This window comes from Scyliorhinus canicula, chromosome 10, assembly GCF_902713615.1.
Source record: "Scyliorhinus canicula chromosome 10, sScyCan1.1, whole genome shotgun sequence".
NCBI lineage: Eukaryota > Metazoa > Chordata > Chondrichthyes > Carcharhiniformes > Scyliorhinidae > Scyliorhinus > Scyliorhinus canicula.
Window position 1 is genome coordinate 113,272,867 of NC_052155.1, and position 16,609 is coordinate 113,289,475.

The following is a 16,609-nucleotide window of genomic DNA, read 5'->3' on the forward strand; positions in this document are numbered from 1 at the left end:
TCATACATTTTCAACTCAAAGACACAAATAAAACTTGACATGGAACATGATCATAGAATGGTTACAGCACAGAGGTGGCCATTCAGCCTATCATGTCTGTTCTGGTCGTCTGAAAGAGTAATTCACCATGTACCAAACTTCTGCCTTTTCCCTGCACATTTTTCCTTTTCAAATAATGATCCAATTCCCTTTTAAAATCCCCAATTGACCCTGCCCCACCACAATTAGGCAGTGCATTCCAGATACCAACCACTCCTTGTTAGAAAACACTTTCCCTCATATTGCCATTGCTTCTTTTGGCAATTACCATAAATCAGTGCCCTCTGGTTCTCAATTCTTCCACCAATGGGAACAGTTTCTCCTTATCAACTCTGTCCAAGCTCCCCATGATTTCAAATACATCTACCAAATCTCCTCTTAAACTTTTCTTTTCCAAGGAGAAAAGTCCCAACTTCTCAAACTTTTCTACGTTGTAACTGAAGTTCCTCATCCCTGCAGCCATTCTCCTAAATCTTTTCCGCATCTTCTCTAATATCTTCACATCCTTCCTAAATTGTGGAGCTCTGAACTGAAGGTAATGGTCCAGTTGAGGTCGACGCTGTGTTTTATAACCAGTATACCGGTTTTAACAAACGTTTTGTACTTTAAAGCCCTACTGATAAGGCCTGGATTCTATATGCTTTATTAACTGCTCTCTCATCTTATCCTGCTACTTACAATAATTTCTGTACATATACACATAGGCCCTTTGCTCCTGTACGCCCATTGGAATGGTAACTTTATATAGTCTCTCTGCATTCTTCCTACCAAAATTAAACCACCTCACACTTCTCTGCATTAAATTGTATCAGCCACCTATCCAGCTATTCCACCAACCTGTGTCCTTTTGAAGTTCAACACTATCCACCCCATGGTTTACGATACTTCCAAGTTTTATATCATCCGCAAATTTTGAAATTGTGTCCTGTATAGCAAGAACTAGGTCTTCAATATGTACCAGGAAGATCAGGCTTCCTAACACTGATCCCGGAGGGACTCCACTATAAATTCTTTCTCCAGTCTGAAAAGAATCGGTTCACCATTGCTTTCTGTTTCTGCCATTCGGCTACTTTCATAGCCTTGTTGCTGCTATCCCATGAGCTCTAACTTTGCCACACGTTTGTTGTGTGGCACTTTATCAAAGTATTTTGGAGATCCATGTACACCACATCAACAACATTACCCTCATCGACCCTTCTGTCACCTCATCAAAACAATTTAAGCAAGTTAGTTAAACCCGATAACGTAAATTGTGTTTAGAAAATCGGTTGATCTGCAGTTCACCCAATCAGGGCGATTTTGTATCTCTTTAACAAAACCTGAAGTATTCCATCAGATTGTATTAATTGCATCAGGTTATAAGAATCGGAGAGAAATAAATTTGCCTTTCACATGGCTGATAAAGAACATGCATGGCTTATAGAAGAGGTTAGTTTGAAATCAGTAAAGGTATCAGAAGATGTCAACATTTCCTATTGGAAGCCTTGGATTAGTGTGTGACTTTAGTGAGGTAGTTGAATGGATCTAAAGGTAAGGGACAAAAACATTTTATAGACCAGGCATCCAGGTTTTGTCTTTCTGCAATGTTGAATAGAAAGGGCAAAAGACTGCTCCAGTTTAATTTCTTTTCAATGGCGACTTCAGCCATTTGGAGATCTGGGGCGTGATTCTCCGCTCCCACGCCGGGTGTGAGAATCGCCGGAGGGCCGCTCTGGCACCCCCTGTGATTCTCCCACCCCCCCACCCCCCAAAATGCCTGCTCGATTCTCCGGCCTGTATGGGCCGAGCGGCCTGCCGTTCCCGACCTGTTCACGCCGGCGGCAACCACACCTGGTCACTGCTGGTGTGAACAGGGACGCACTCTTTCCCCTCCGCCGCCCCGCAAGATCAAGCCGCCACGTATTGCGGGGCAGCGGAGGGGAAGACGGCCACCGCGCATGTGCGGGTTGGAGCCGGCCAACCTGCGCATGCGCGGCTAACGTCATTAGACGCCACCGGCCGTGTCATTCTCGCCGCGCCGCCTTGACGCCAGCGTCAAGGCCCGGCGGCCGAGATTTACGGAACGCCGCTCCTAGCCCCCCCCGGTGGGTGGGGGGGGGGGGGGGGAGAATAGGGGGTGAGGAGCGGCCTCTGACGCCGTGGTGAAACACTCCGGGTTTCACGACGACGTCGGGCATTGCGGAGAATTCCGCCCCAGGTAATGATGGTGACTTGGAAGGTTATTGGAAGAGAATTGGGTTTTCTCTTGTTCAAGATAGTCATTAACTGGCAGTCACATGGTGCAAATGTTACTTGCAACTTTCCCAAGCCTGTATGCCATTTAAATTCTGCTATAGGTTAGCATGGATTGTTTCATTATCAGAGAGTTGTGAATGGTCTGAACAGTCTGTGTTTGTCAATGAATAGTCCCAGTCCTGAACCTATAATGGGGCAAAGGCCATTAATGAAACAGCTGAAGATGCTTGGGTTGAGATACGTTTTTCTAAAGACTCTTGAAATGATGTCCTGGCATTGTGATGACAGGCTGCCTTTTTTGTCAATGGTGACAAATAATACATTTGGCTGTTGTAGTCCCTTTGACTTCCAATGAGATTGATAGGTTTTCAATCAGTATGGGAATTAAGGGTTATGGAGAGAAGGCAAGAAATTGAGTGTTAGATCAGCCATGATCTCATTAAATGGTGCAGCAGGCTCGATGTCTGACTTCTGATCGTATTTCTTATCATCAATTACCTGTTTATGTTCATGTTGGTAGCGCTATACTCAGTCAAATGTTGCTTTGATATCAAGCAGAGCTGCTCTCATTGCTCTGGCATTCAACTCTTGTCTGAATCAGGGTTATGATGAAATCTGGAAACAAGCTGTTCTAGTCGAATGAAAATTTGGCACTGGTGTCTATGGTCACTACTGCTGAGTAGATGTTACTTGAATAAGTGTACTTGGTATATTGATATTTAAAAATCTCCTCCATTGGAGGTGGGTGGTGGTAATTTTTTTGTCCTTTTTGTTAGTCTGTTTGCCTGTAAACATTATGAGTGGGATTCTCCAAGCCGCATAGTTGTCAGCGGCAGGAGGCTGCACGCCGTTCGCTGGCAGCGGGATTCTCTGCTCCCGCAGCTAACAGTGGGATTTTGGATTGGAGCCACCCCACGCCACTGGAAACCCCGTGGCTGGGAGAGCGCTGCTGGTGGGACCAGAGAATCCTGTCACCAGCAAGTGGCCGGAGAATTCAGGTTCATATTTCAAAAACTAATGACCTGATCTGAACGCAAATTGATAGTGTTTGGCCCAAGGAAGAATTCATTAGGTTATCATGCAGATGTGAATTTGGATCTTGATCCTCAAATTATTTTGGAGGATCCGTTAACATGGAGAGGTAGTGTGAATTGTCTCAGCTGCTGTTGTGGAATTTGTCACAGCTGTCAAAATGTGAGCAGAGTTTTCAGAGCAGGCTGTTGGATGCGGATTGGCCTCGAGCTTCCTCAGCCTTCATAAAAAAATTAATTTTTGAGCTTTGTCATTATAGAGCATCAACCGGCAGGGGAAAGCTTCAAGAAAGTGCGGTGTAGTTGCAATAGCATTGAGTTAACACGACATGACAAAGATATGGGGCGCGATTCTCCGCTGCCCACGACGGGTCAGAGAATAGCAGGAGGGCCTTCCCGACATTTCTCCCGACCTCCCGCTATTCTCCCCCCCCCCACGGCCGCCCCACGACACGAATCGCTGCTCGCCGTTTTTTACGGTGAACAGCGATTCTCCCCTGGCCGATGAGCCGAGTTCCCAGGCCTTTACGGCCGTTTTCACGAACGCAAACACACCTGCTCTCACCGTTCGTGAAAACGGCCGCAAAGTGCCGTTCGGGACAACCATGGCACCGATTGGCACGGCCGCACCACGGCCGTGCCAAGGGTGGCATGGGCCCTCGATCGGTGGGCACCGATCGCGGGCAGTGGGTCCGATACCCGCGCACTCTTTGTTTCTCCGCCGCCCCGCAGGATCCGCGGGGCGGCTGAGGGGCATGAGGGCCCGTGTATGCGCGGGTTTGACGCATATGCGTGATGACGTCATCCGCACATGCACGGGTTGGAGCCGTCCAACCCGCGCATGCGCGGCTGACGTCATCGTGCGCGTCAGCCGCCGTGACGCTTGGCGCGCGGGCTTAGCGACGGTCGCTAATGCCGTTCTTCACGGGGCCGCGCTGCTAGCCCCGACCGGGGGGGGAGAATCAGGTCCTGGGAGGGGGCGCGGAGGCTGCCGTGAAACACGGCCAGTTTCACGGCAGCCTTTCCGACTCTCTGCATTTGCGGAGAATCGCGCCCATGCTCTCTGATTGCCCTCTTTACTGAATGTTACTATGCTGCCATATTGCTGTTTTGTTTTTGTTGGTGTCTAGGATTGCATTAATTTTCAAAAATGGGTTCATATTGGAAAATTGTTGCCAAGTGCTAGTCGATATACTCAAAATTTTGACTTTACAGATGATAAGTCTACTGTATTTTTCCACATTATTATTCCCTCTTTTAAAGCTGTTTTCTTAAGAGATAAATCACTCAGAAAAATATTTCCACATAAAATAGGCTAAAAAGTTTAACCCATCAGAACAAAAGAATGCTCAAAAATACATAACATCAATTTCTTAAGGGGAGAAATAATCCATGAATTCTGCACAATCTTTTTAAAACATACATATCACACACAGACACATATATCTTACAAACCGGTGACATCCCCAGTTCTCGATGGCACACCTCCTGTTTGAATGATAATATTACCAAGCCACACCCTGTTAACTACTGATTAGAATGCTTAGGTCCAGCTTTCAATGTCCCACGGAAAATCTGGATGACGCTCAACCTCTTGAAGATGAGCCACATGCATGCTCCACAAATGAAATATGAGAGATGAATTGTGACTGGCCATCCAAGTTAGATCATTGCTCACATACTGAACATCTGCCCTGTGACATCCATTCCTGGTGGCATCGCAACCATTGAAGCCGTGAAATTGATTGTTAATCTCAACAACGAACAATAGCTTCTTCCCCAGCCATACAAATAAAAAAAATGCATTTCTCGTGACCGACAGGAACATTTATTACAGTGGTTAGATATTAATATGTAATAATAAAACAAACCGTCCAAAGTTGGCAACTCCACCAAATTTTTCATGATTCCTCATATTTATCTTACATCTTGATGTTAAAAAGCATATTACTTTTTAGAAAGGACCATTTAAATATCTATATCTAATGTCCTTTGGTACTTACCCTTCCATATCTATTGGCATAGGATCCTGTGAGCAAGGAGTGAAAAACAATGATCGTTTCATCCAGGTCCCATATGAACACTCGCTGTGAAAGAGAGAAATCAATGTTGCCCTCTGCACACTGAAAAATGACACCTCAATCAATAATTGTGAAACCAGAGGGAATTGTAGTTAAGTGCAACTGTGTCGTGACCCAGCTTTCCATATTACTCACTAAGGGACTTAAAAGTCAAAGTCTGACACCAGCAAAATCTATTGCGAAGTCACTCATCAAATGAGATAATGGTGAGAGGTGATAGTATATTAATGCTTGGTAGTTACTAGATCAGATTGTTTTAACTCGTTCATACATTTAACAGATAATTTATCAAGAGAATTAACATGTAAAAATCAATACTGAAACTGTTACTCAGAAAAGAAATTACAAAAAGATTTTAAGCTATTTAGCTTGTTCATTTTCATGCATGTAACCTTCATTATTATATTAGAGAGTGTAGCCTTTATTGGTGCTCATATATCATTCTCTATGTGGCTTTGTTTTATTTACTTTTAATGGGATCAATATGTCAGCCTTACCTCAAGGTCAGTGTCTGGGGGAGGTGAGGGGTTATTTCTTCTGCCTCTGCCACGTGACTTTCCATCTGAAGCTCTACGCAATCGATCTGATTCTGCGTCTTTTATAGATGTTGATGAACTGTGGATTGTACCAAACTCTCCTGAAATATAAAATGACTTTCACCTTCCAACAAAGACAGATGAAGGGTTTTTTCAAGTGACTATATGCACTGTCATTTGCAAACTTACAGATCCTAAAATTTCAAGAGGGAATACATTTATAGGGACCATGTATATTTTCATCAAGACTGTTGGGATAATATAGTGGATTCTGATTGCAATTGGCTGTCAAGGATAAAATTTAATTTGCAATATATTCCTATAATATTCCACTTTCATCCATTTCAATGAATGAGTTAACCAGTTTACAATGAAGGCTTCCGGTAAAATAGGAGCGTAATTTCATAATTGTTTTTTTTTAAATTTAGAGTACCCAATTAATTTTTTCAAATTAAGGGGCAATTTAGTGTGGCCAATCCACCTAACCTGCACATCTTTGGGTTGTGAGGGCGAAACCCACGCAAACATGGGGAGAATGTGCAAACTCCACATGGACAGTGTCCCAGAGCCGGGATTGAACCTGGAACCGCGGCGCCATGAGGCTACAGGGCTAACCACTGTGCCACCGTGCTGCCCTACTTTCATAATTGTTAAGCATTCATCTATTTTTAAGCATTTATACTTAATACTGTCAACAATAATTGAGTCTGTGCTTTGCTTTGCTTAGATTGTAATTTGAAAAGTAATTACCAAATAAATCCTATTAGATCCAACTGAAGAAAAAAATCCATATACATTAAAGAAGATTTTTATTTGTTACAGATAATTGTAAAGAAACACCTTATATCCAGTCCTTCTCTTTAAACATCACGGGCGGGATTCTCCTGTACCCGGCGGGGCGGGGGGACCCGGTGGGACAGGGTGGCGTGAACCACTCCGGCGTCGGCCCGCCCCATAGGTGCGGAATCCTCCGCACCTTCAGGAGCTAGGCCGGCACCGGAGTGGATTACGCCATGCCGGCCGGCGTGGAAGGCCTTTGGCGCCACGCCAGCCGGGGCCGAAGGGACTCCGCCCGCCAGCGCGGGTCCGCGCATGCGAGGGAGCGTCAGCGGCTGCTGATGTCATCCCTGCGCATGCGCAGGGGAGGGTCACCTAGGCGCCCACCATCGCGGAGGCTGACACAGCTAGCGCGTAGGAAAAGAGTGCCCCCACGGCAAAGGTCCACCCGCGGATCGGTGGACCCCGATCGCGGGCCAGGCCACCGTGGGTGCACCCCCCGGGGCCAGATCAGACTAGATCCCTAACCGGCAGACCTGGTGGCGCGGGCGGGCTGGGGGGTGGCCGGGGGGGGGGGGGGGTGGAATCTGGCCCCGGGGGGTGCAGGAGAATTCAGCGGCCGGTGGGGGCGGGATTTACGCCGCCCCCCCGGCAACTCTCCAACCCGGCGGGGGGTCGGAGAATCATGCCCCACATCCTAAAATATCAATTATTTCAGTATCAGCATGGTTTAGCGATAGTACTCTTTCTCTGAGCCATTAGATTAGAAGTACATGCCCAAGCATGAACTCAAGTGCATTATCTAACCCTACATTGTAGCCGTGTTACCAGAGACTCTAGCCGAGTCGAAGGTGACCCCCATGGTGAGTCCCCCAGCAGAAGGTCAGCCACGCAAAATGCCATAGACATTGGCGGGATCTTCCGATCTCACTGACAGCCAGTGGTGAGCTACACAGATGGATATAGAAAATCCTGACACTATTCAGAGTATGTCATTTGGTTTTCCTGGTGCTCTGTCCAGTGTTCTCCCTTTACCAACACCATCAAAAAAGTAGATTGGGGGTAAATTCTTACTATTTGTGGGACCTGTGCTTCTGCGAGTAACTGCACTTCACAACAAATCCATTATGTAAAATGCTTTCATATATTCTGAGGGCAGAGCATATAGCATGAGCTTTGGTTCAGCCGGTAGTACTCTTACCTCTGTATTTAAGGTTGTGGGTTCAAAACCCACACCAGGACCTGAGCACATAAGATCAAGGCCAACACTCTAATGCAGTACTTATAAATTGAGGTGTTCCATTTTTTTATGAATGGAAATTATTTATTTTGCCAAAGCCGGATGTAGGGATTTCACAAGGCACAAATCCAAGGAAGTAAAATTAGACTTTCATTGATATAGAATTTTACACGACCACCTGCTTTGTCAAAGCATTTTACAGCCAGTGGAGTGTAGTCACTGTTATAATGCAGGAAATGAGGTAACCAATTTGCACACAGCAAGCTCCTGGCAGCTTGAGATTATTTCTCCAATTTCTCTTGATATTCTTAGCTACCATACTGCAGACTGGGCCCATGCTCTGCACTTTGTAATGTCCAGGTGGCTTTTGTGGATTTGTTGCAGCATCTCCCATTGGAAGAAGATTGGAATGACCAACCGCTCGTTCTGTATCATCAGATCATCTGTGAAATACAGTGAAACGTTTCTGCTGTTCACAGCAAATTTTCATGCCATTGCCACCTGGCCTCTGTTGTGTCACCCTTGGTTACTCCAGGGCAGCATGGTAGCATTGTGGATAGCACAATTGCTTCACAGCTCCAGGGTCCCAGGTTCGATTCCGGCTTGGGTCACTGTCTGTGCGGCGTCTGCACATCTTCCCCGTGTGTGCGTGGGTTTCCTCCGGGTGCTCCGGTTTCCTCCCACAGTCCAAAGATGTGCAGGTTAGGTGGATTAGCCATGATAAATTGCCCTTAGGGTCCAAAATTTCCCTTAGTGTTGGGTGGAGTTACTGGGTTATGGGGATAGGGTGGAGGTGTTGACCTTGGGTAAGGTGCTCTTTCCAGGAGCCGGTGCAGACTCGATGGGCCGAATGGCCTCCTTCTGCACTGTAAATTCTATGATAATCTATGTTACAGTAATGACGAATGCGGACACACTCATCTCGCTCACAGTGTATTTGTTAAAGCTTTCTTGATACAGCCGGCAATTGTTTTCACACCAATTGGGAACACAACTCAAGTTCCTCAACCAGCTTGACATCATGTGTCACTGGAAAGTCAACTGCGGCCTTGGATATTGTGTCTATTAATGTTTCCCTTAACCTTACATCCTATCATATGTGAAGTGCATGAGACACATGCGGAATCTGCAATTTCTGTGGGACATCTTCTCAAGATTCTTCTCATCTAACAGTGAGACCAGTGGTCTATAGTGACTTTCAGACCAATAATGTAGTCAGACAACTTCTTGCAAGCCCATGTAACTATGAGAGCTTCCTTTTCAATACCAACATACCGTATCTCTGTGCCTGACATCCTTTAGATGAGTAATACACTGGTTGGCAACATGCATCCAATGTTTCTGGAGTAAAGCTGCCCCTACACCTATGGAGGAGGAATCCGCTGCTATTGTATTGGACAGGTATGGGTCGCAGTAAGCCAGGATATCAGGTGATAGCAGCATGTCTCTCATGTGAACAAATGCTTTCTCCTGGTGCACATCCTAGTGCCATGCCTGCCGTTCTTTGAGCAGGTGCTGCAGGTCTGTCACCTGTGCCAGGTTGACCAGAAATGTCACCAACTGGTTCACCATGCCTCGGATTCTTTGGAAGTCTGGAATAGATGATAGTGTGACTGAAAACACTGATTGCATTTGCTTTGTGTGTGATGCCTTTGTTGTTCATAATATGTCCAAAGAATAAAGTAGAGGTCTTTGAGAACTTACATTTCTCATTCAACATCAGCCCTGCTTCCTGAAAGTGAGCCTCCTGTCGTGTTCCTTAACTTTTGTACCATGGTCCAAAATCTTACCAATGTGATAGATGACACCCTCTTAAGTCTTGTAAGATCGCAAACATTTTGCATTGAAAAGATTTAGTTGCCGTGGTAATGCCAAACGGGATGATAAACTGAGTCAGCAATCTGGACTTCTCATCAAGTGGAAGTGGCCAGATGCTGCCGATAGCATACAGCTTCAAAAGCACCGGTGCTTGAGTTGTGTCACATCAACAACAATGCAAAGGGACCCACTTGGCTTTGGAATTGAGACAGGCCCAGAGCACCACTCGTCAGCTGACTGACAGGGGAGATGACCCCCATTTTGGTCATATCATCCATATGTTGCTGCACTTGCTTCACAACTGGGTGCGGTAGTTTCCATGGTGTGAACAGGCGCACAGACTTGGCATCCTCTCAGTACACTATTGTATGGAGTCTTCAGTCAGCCCAATCTGGTGAAAAGTTTCTGAAACTCTTTCTTAAAATTGGAACCAAACACTTGCTTGTTAACCTGATCAATTTTCTGAAGGAGGTAGAGGTCGATACAAGCTTTCCTGCTAAAGGGGGAATATTCTTGATTATGGAATACAAATAATAGGCAAGATTGCCTGGCCTCCCTGCAGCATGTTTCTCAGCAGCAGGAGGTGGCCCACCATCGACTGGCGGCAAGATCTTCAGGTCCCACTGCTGTCAATGGAACTTCCCATTGAGTCCACCCCATGATGCCAGGAAACTTGTGGCGGGAGTGCGCCGTCAGTGAGACCCAAAGATCCCGCTAGTGTGAACAGTTAGAAAATCTCACTCATTGTCTCTTGTATTCATTTGATTTTGCACTGGGAGTATGGCTTGCAATGTACTTTAACTGGGAGCTTAAAGGCATCTTTTCCTTACAGTTGTGTTTTTGGGTGGCAACAGTCATGGTTCTTTATCTGACAGGACCATAACATTGGCTCCCGTGTCTAATTAGAAATTGGTGAGGAGCCAGTTTATAGAGTTTCAGCATTCCAGAAGGGGAATCCAAGAACCGTGATCTCAACTGAGAAGCATACTTGAACTTCCTTTTGGTGTAGTGCCTCAATCCTGTGGACTGTTTTGGGATCCTCCACATGTCTCGAGGACCTAGACTTACACGGTTTTCCAAAGTGTTCCAACAGTTGAAGTTGAAACATTACACAGAAATGTCTGGACATTTCTTCGGCCTATAATGTCTTTTGGTTCCACAGTGCTGACATGGTCTTTTTGGGTATTGTTGTCCTCCTTGGCCTGGAATCTCCCTGCCCTTTTGTTGCTTTATGAACTGGACAGTTAGAGATTCTCTAATCCAAGGCGTAACCTTGGCATGTAAAATAGACTGGTGTTGTTGCTGAATTTCAGACTGCCTTTTGTTGGCCTTTTTTAGGGTCAGAAGTCCTTTTATGTGTAGTATGTCCAAAAAGGCATCAGCCAGTCCAACTACTATTTGGTATTGTGCAAGTTCTGACTAAATGTCACTATAGTCACAACCTTCAGCCAATTTGTATAATTTGTTTATGAAAGAGTCAACTGGTTCTCCAGGCTGTTGGACATGCTTGTTGAACTTCGTTTGCTCTTTAAATTTAAGTCAATGTCAAAGGATTTCAAATCATCTTCAAACTTATCTGAAGCTCTATTTATTCCTTGCCTCGCAATGTCATCAGCTATTGAACCTACTGAGTACAGTAGCGTATTCATTTGTTCAGCCTCTGCCTTCTAATCTAACCCTGAAGCTATCATACATTAACAGAGCCTGGCTGCCACGTGGAATGGAGTCATTTCTGAATCTGTGCTGCCTGTGCCGATTAACAAAATGGACTGCTCTGACTGATTCTTAGCTTGAAGGTATTTAAAGGCTAGTTCAGCCTTAGAACCTAGTGGAGTCTGGTGGAGTCCTTTAGCTGCTCAATGGATTTTTCTTCTGCCTTTCAGCAACCACATCTGAAATGGTGCTTCTTTCCAGGTGATCTCCAGCTGTGCCTTCAGTTCAGGTTTACTTCAGATATGCCAGGATGCTGTTTCTTTCCCTCTCCAGACATCTTTGCCTCTTGTCTCCTGTCATGAGTTTCTCTACATCATCCTGTGGTCGGTACTGTTCTCCAGTCCCACATTAACCTTTGCTATGTTGAATACCCTTATATTACAGGACCCACAGCAAAAAGAACACTAATTCAATAAGATAATTCCCAATACAGAGAGTTGGAAGAAGATAGGAGATCAAGTTCAAGATTTTGGCTCTTTTCCAGCTGAACAAAATGGTCAGGGTTTCACTTTCCATCCTGAAGAAGGCTGTGAAAGACTGCAGGTCAAGTCTTGAATGGAGACAATCTATATTAGAAAAGATTAGCACTGGCTAGTTTGAGGGTCAAGTTGGTAAAGTGAATTTAGCCCATTAAAAGAGGTAGAGGTGGCCGATTGTTATAAGGAGCTATTTGAAAACAATTAATATTCATCGTAAACTATTCTGGTCATTCATATATTGCCTACAAAAAAGGCTGTTAGCTTCAATGTTCACATTTCAATAGTGTTGATCAGTAAACCTTCCAGAAGATCGAAGAAATACATGTGGGGCGCGATTCTCCGCACCCGCGGAAAATCGCGAAGTTGGCCGTGAAAACGGCCGACTTTTGCGATGGCCCGACACTGCCCATTTCCCGAGGTATTCACGTCCGGGAAATGGGCTAGGATCGGGGCCGCATCAATCACGTGCGCGATGACGCCGGAACGCGGCGACGCTACGAACACGCCCACGTGACGCCGCCCGACGCCGTAAAAAGGCGCGGGCGAGCATAGAAACTAGGTCAGGATGTCAGAGCTCAGGAGAGCAGCCCCGCGATTCGTTGTGGCTGACGTGGAGATGCTGCTCGAATCAATCGAGCAGAGGAAGGGCATCATCTGCCCGCGTAGAGCGCATCGCCACCCTGCCAGCGCGGTGCGCCAGGCCTGGCGTGAGGTGGCTGCTGCCGTTAGTGCTGTGGGGCAGACCCCTCGCTCTGCAGACCAATGACGGAAGAAGATGCACAACCTCACCAGGGCTGCCAGGGTAAGTGCCAAGAGGGTGCCCCCGGGTCACAACCATCCCTCCCCCCTTAACTTAATCACCCACCTCCCCCCCCCCGGGCACGGGGGTGGAGGGGGATTGGGGCAGAGTGAGTTGAGGGTGGTTCACAAAGTAGTCACAGACCCAGCGCTCTGACCCCCGTGGAGAGATGCAATGGTCTTATTACAACTTGATCCCCAAACTGTGCCAGTATCTGAACGGACTGCTTATACCTGCCATATTGTAATGATATACCATTGCCCCCTCCCCCAACAGGACAAGACCGCTCACAACACCCGTGAGCGGAACAAGACTGGAGGGGGTTCGCGCATCCTGTGCCCCCTCACCACGTTTGAGCAGTGGGCACTGGACCTTGTTGGGGGATCTGCCACCCGGGAGATCGCGCAATGCGAGGTTGGCGGAGCTGCAACAAGTGAGACAACCCTGCATGACAAAAAAAAAACCCTCCCCCATCCTCTGTCCCTTCACACCATGCCCACTGGGTCACCTCCCCCATCCTCTGTCCCTTCACACACCCTGCCCACTTGGACACCTCCCCCATCCTCTGTCCCTTCACACCCTGCCCACTGGGTCACCTCCCCCATCCTCTGTCCCTTCACACCCTGCCCACTGGGTCACCTCCCCCATCCTCTGTCCCTTCACACACCCTGCCCACTTGGACACCTCCCCCATCCTCTGTCCCTTCACACCCTGCCCACTGAGTCACCTCCCCCATTCTCTGTCCCTTCACACACCCTGCCCACTTGGACACCTCCCCCATCCTCTGTCCCTTCACACCCTGCCCACTGGGTCACCGTCCAGCGCCCAGCCGAGCGAATCTAAATAACCCGTTTCATTCTCTTCCCCAGGACGTGATGCCGAACGACCAGGGCCGTCTGCCTCCAGGCAGACACAGGCATCTGCCCCCACCTCACCCAGGGCCGCACAAGAGAGGGTGCCCGATCAGCGGGGAGTCCCATCCTCCCCAACCGAATCTGTGGAGCAGGACGCCCAGAGGGCGGCGACAGAGCAAGAGAGAGAAATGGCCCGCGAACGCCCTGCGGCCTCTCAGCAGGCCGATGATATAGAGGAGGCGTCAACCCAAGATGACTTCGAGCTTGCGGCACAGCTATCTCCCACACCATCCATCATCCCAGAATTGGCCTATTTAGTGATGAGGCTCCTGGGTCACAGTCTGGGTCGCACATCACAGCTGAGCAGGTACAGCAGGTGGAGGTCGGAGCAGCCGAGGGCCCGGACTGGCGGAGGCCAGGCCAGGCCCAGCATGCAGCTGGCTCCCAGACGTTTTCCGAGTTCCTAGACTTTCTCAACCCACCCGCACAGCCGATGCATCAAGAAACCCAGGGAAACAATGACGGGATGAGGGCTGTCTTCCAGACTCTGCAGACGCTGTTAGAGGAGTCGAACCGCGTCCATGAGCAGGGAGTGGTGCCGCTCATGGCAGCAACCCAGGCCGACACCGCACGGGTGGCATCCGCGGTGGAGGCAATGGGTCAGGTTATGCAAGGCGTTGGGCTTAATGTGCACGCGTCATCCTCGGCCCTGGACAGGGTTGCCCTCTCACAGGCAGCAATGCGCCAGAGCCAACACGACATTGCTGGCGCGCTGCGGGCCTTGGCCGAGTCTCAGCAGGTCATGGCCCAGTCGCAGCACGCCATGGCACAGTCCCAGCAGTCGATAGCACAGTCCCAGAAGTCGATGGCACAGTCCCAGCAGTCAGTCGCAGAGAGCATCAACTGCCTGACACATGTGCTGGATGGCGTTCGTGCACTCACAGGTTGAGATCGCACAGTCCCTGGCGGGAATATCTAACTCCCTGGACTCCGTCTCTGCAAAGCTTCGGATCCTGGTGGATACCGTTCGCAGGCCTCCAGGACTGGCAGCGCCAGGTGTCGGTGGTGCGACGGGGCACCTCCCCGCTCGCACCTCTGTCCCAAAGTATAGGCCCGGGGGCCACCGGGCTCCCCGAGGGAGGAGGAGGTTTCGGGGCCCGTCCCATTAACTCCATCACGGGACGTCCCGGAATTCTCGGCCTCCCCCCGTCCCATCCCTGGTGCATCGGGTGGGCAGCAGGAAGAGCAGGGTGGCACAACGTCACCCGAGACGCCCGCAGAGCAGCCTGGCCCATCAAGGCCCGGTCACCCCAGGAAACGCTTGCCGAAGGAGAAACGAGTCGAAGGGGGCGATTCGCAGCAGTCCTCCTCCACTCCTGCTGTATTATCTGGGGAATCACTTAGACGTAGTGGTAGGGCCCGTAAGGCAACAAAGAGAGACACTGAGTAAGTTGGCACGGGTGAAGGGCACAGTTTAGTTGTAGGGGCTAGGGCACCTGTAAATTTTTGTTCACATTAAACGCACTGTTCCACCTTACTTGTAATACCGTGTGATTGTTCCACAGCCACAGGAATCGTGATGGTGACCGAGTGTCGCTGGGGTTGACGAGCGATGAAACTTCGGTGCCGGGTGTGCAGTCCCTTCCCCTCCACCCCCTCCCACAGCTAGCCCATGAGGGCACGTGATGGAGTGTCCGTGATGATCTCAGCGGCCACCAAGGTGGATGGTTCAGCTATTGCCATGGGTCAGACTCTCTCTAACGATTCTGAGCTCACAGCTCTTCGCAGAGCGGGCTGTCATCATTCCACATGGCACTGATCACACCCGCTGACACAGCCATCAATGTTGTGCCATACCGTCTGGACCCAGTGGTAAGGGTGATGTCGAAGTGGAGCAGTGTACACTGAGAGGGGGTGGGGGTGGTTGTGGTGGTGGCAGTTATGTGTTGACCCTCTGCACAACTAGCGATGCAGGTGGTGGTTTGGTGTTCAGCAGGGACGTCGCATACGACGCGTGAACCGTGCTGCCACCAAGGCGTCGCGTGCCCGCCGTCCTCGCCGGGTCCGTCGTGCCGCCTCCTGGACATCACCAGCACTAGGGTCGTGTCTGCGTGCTGCGCCCGCCACTCCGCCAGCCTCCTCCTCCTCCTCTGTGCTGGCACCACTGCCACTTGCTTCTACCTCCGCCTCCTGCAGCAGGTCATCTCCCCTCTGCATCGCGATGTTGTGCAGCGCACAGCAGACCACAACAATGCGAGCGACCCTGTCGGGCTGGTACTGCAGGGCCCCTCCGGAGCGGTCCAGGCACCTGAATCTCATCTTCAGGAGGCCAAGGCAGCGCTCCACCACACCCCTGGTTGCTGTATGGGCATCGTTGTATCGGGTTTCCGCATTGGTCTGAGGCCTCCGTATAGGCGTCATCAGCCAAGACCTCAGCGGATAATCCCTGTCGCCTAGCAACCAGCCCCTCAGCCGGGGGGACGTCCCTCAAACATCGCAGGGATGAACGACTGCACCAGTATGTAGGAGTCATGCACACTCCCTGGGAACCTTGCACAGACGTTCATGATCCTCATGTGGGGGTCGCATACCACCTGGATATTCATGGAGCATGTCCCCCTCCTGTTTGTGAACACGTCCCTGTCCCCTGCAGGCGGGCGCATGGGGACGTGAACACAATCGATTGCCCCCTGCACCATCGGTAACCCGGCCACGTTGGCAAATCAACGAGCTCATGAGTCTTGAGTTGCTCGGTCCTCGGGAAAGGTGATGTAGAGGTCCGTGATGGCATAGAGGGCGTCGGTCACATCCCGGATACACCTGTGCACCGATGACTGGGAGATCCCGGAGAGGTCCCCACTCGGAGACTGGAAGGAGCCGGTCGCATAGAAGTTAAGAGCGACCGTCACCTTGATGGCAACCGGGATCGCATGTCCTCCCCCCGTTCCACGTGGGGCGAGGTGCGCCACGAGGTGACAGATATGTATCACCGTCCGCCTACTCAGCC

The 16,609-nt window shown here is 49.3% G+C and overlaps 1 protein-coding gene across 5 annotated transcripts in view; it reads right to left on the reverse strand.

Moving 5' to 3' along the window:
- The window catches only part of eya1 (EYA transcriptional coactivator and phosphatase 1), a 365,193-nt gene that overhangs the window by 107,119 nt on the left and 241,465 nt on the right, over nt 1–16,609 (reverse strand). For all 5 annotated transcript variants that reach the window (XM_038809594.1, XM_038809593.1, XM_038809597.1 and 2 more), the window contains 2 exons: nt 5,884–6,023; nt 5,309–5,392 (listed from right to left, as the gene is read on the reverse strand). In XM_038809594.1, coding sequence (XP_038665522.1) covers nt 5,309–5,392; nt 5,884–6,023 — 224 coding nt within the window. The remainder of the gene's footprint in view (nt 1–5,308; nt 5,393–5,883; nt 6,024–16,609) is intronic.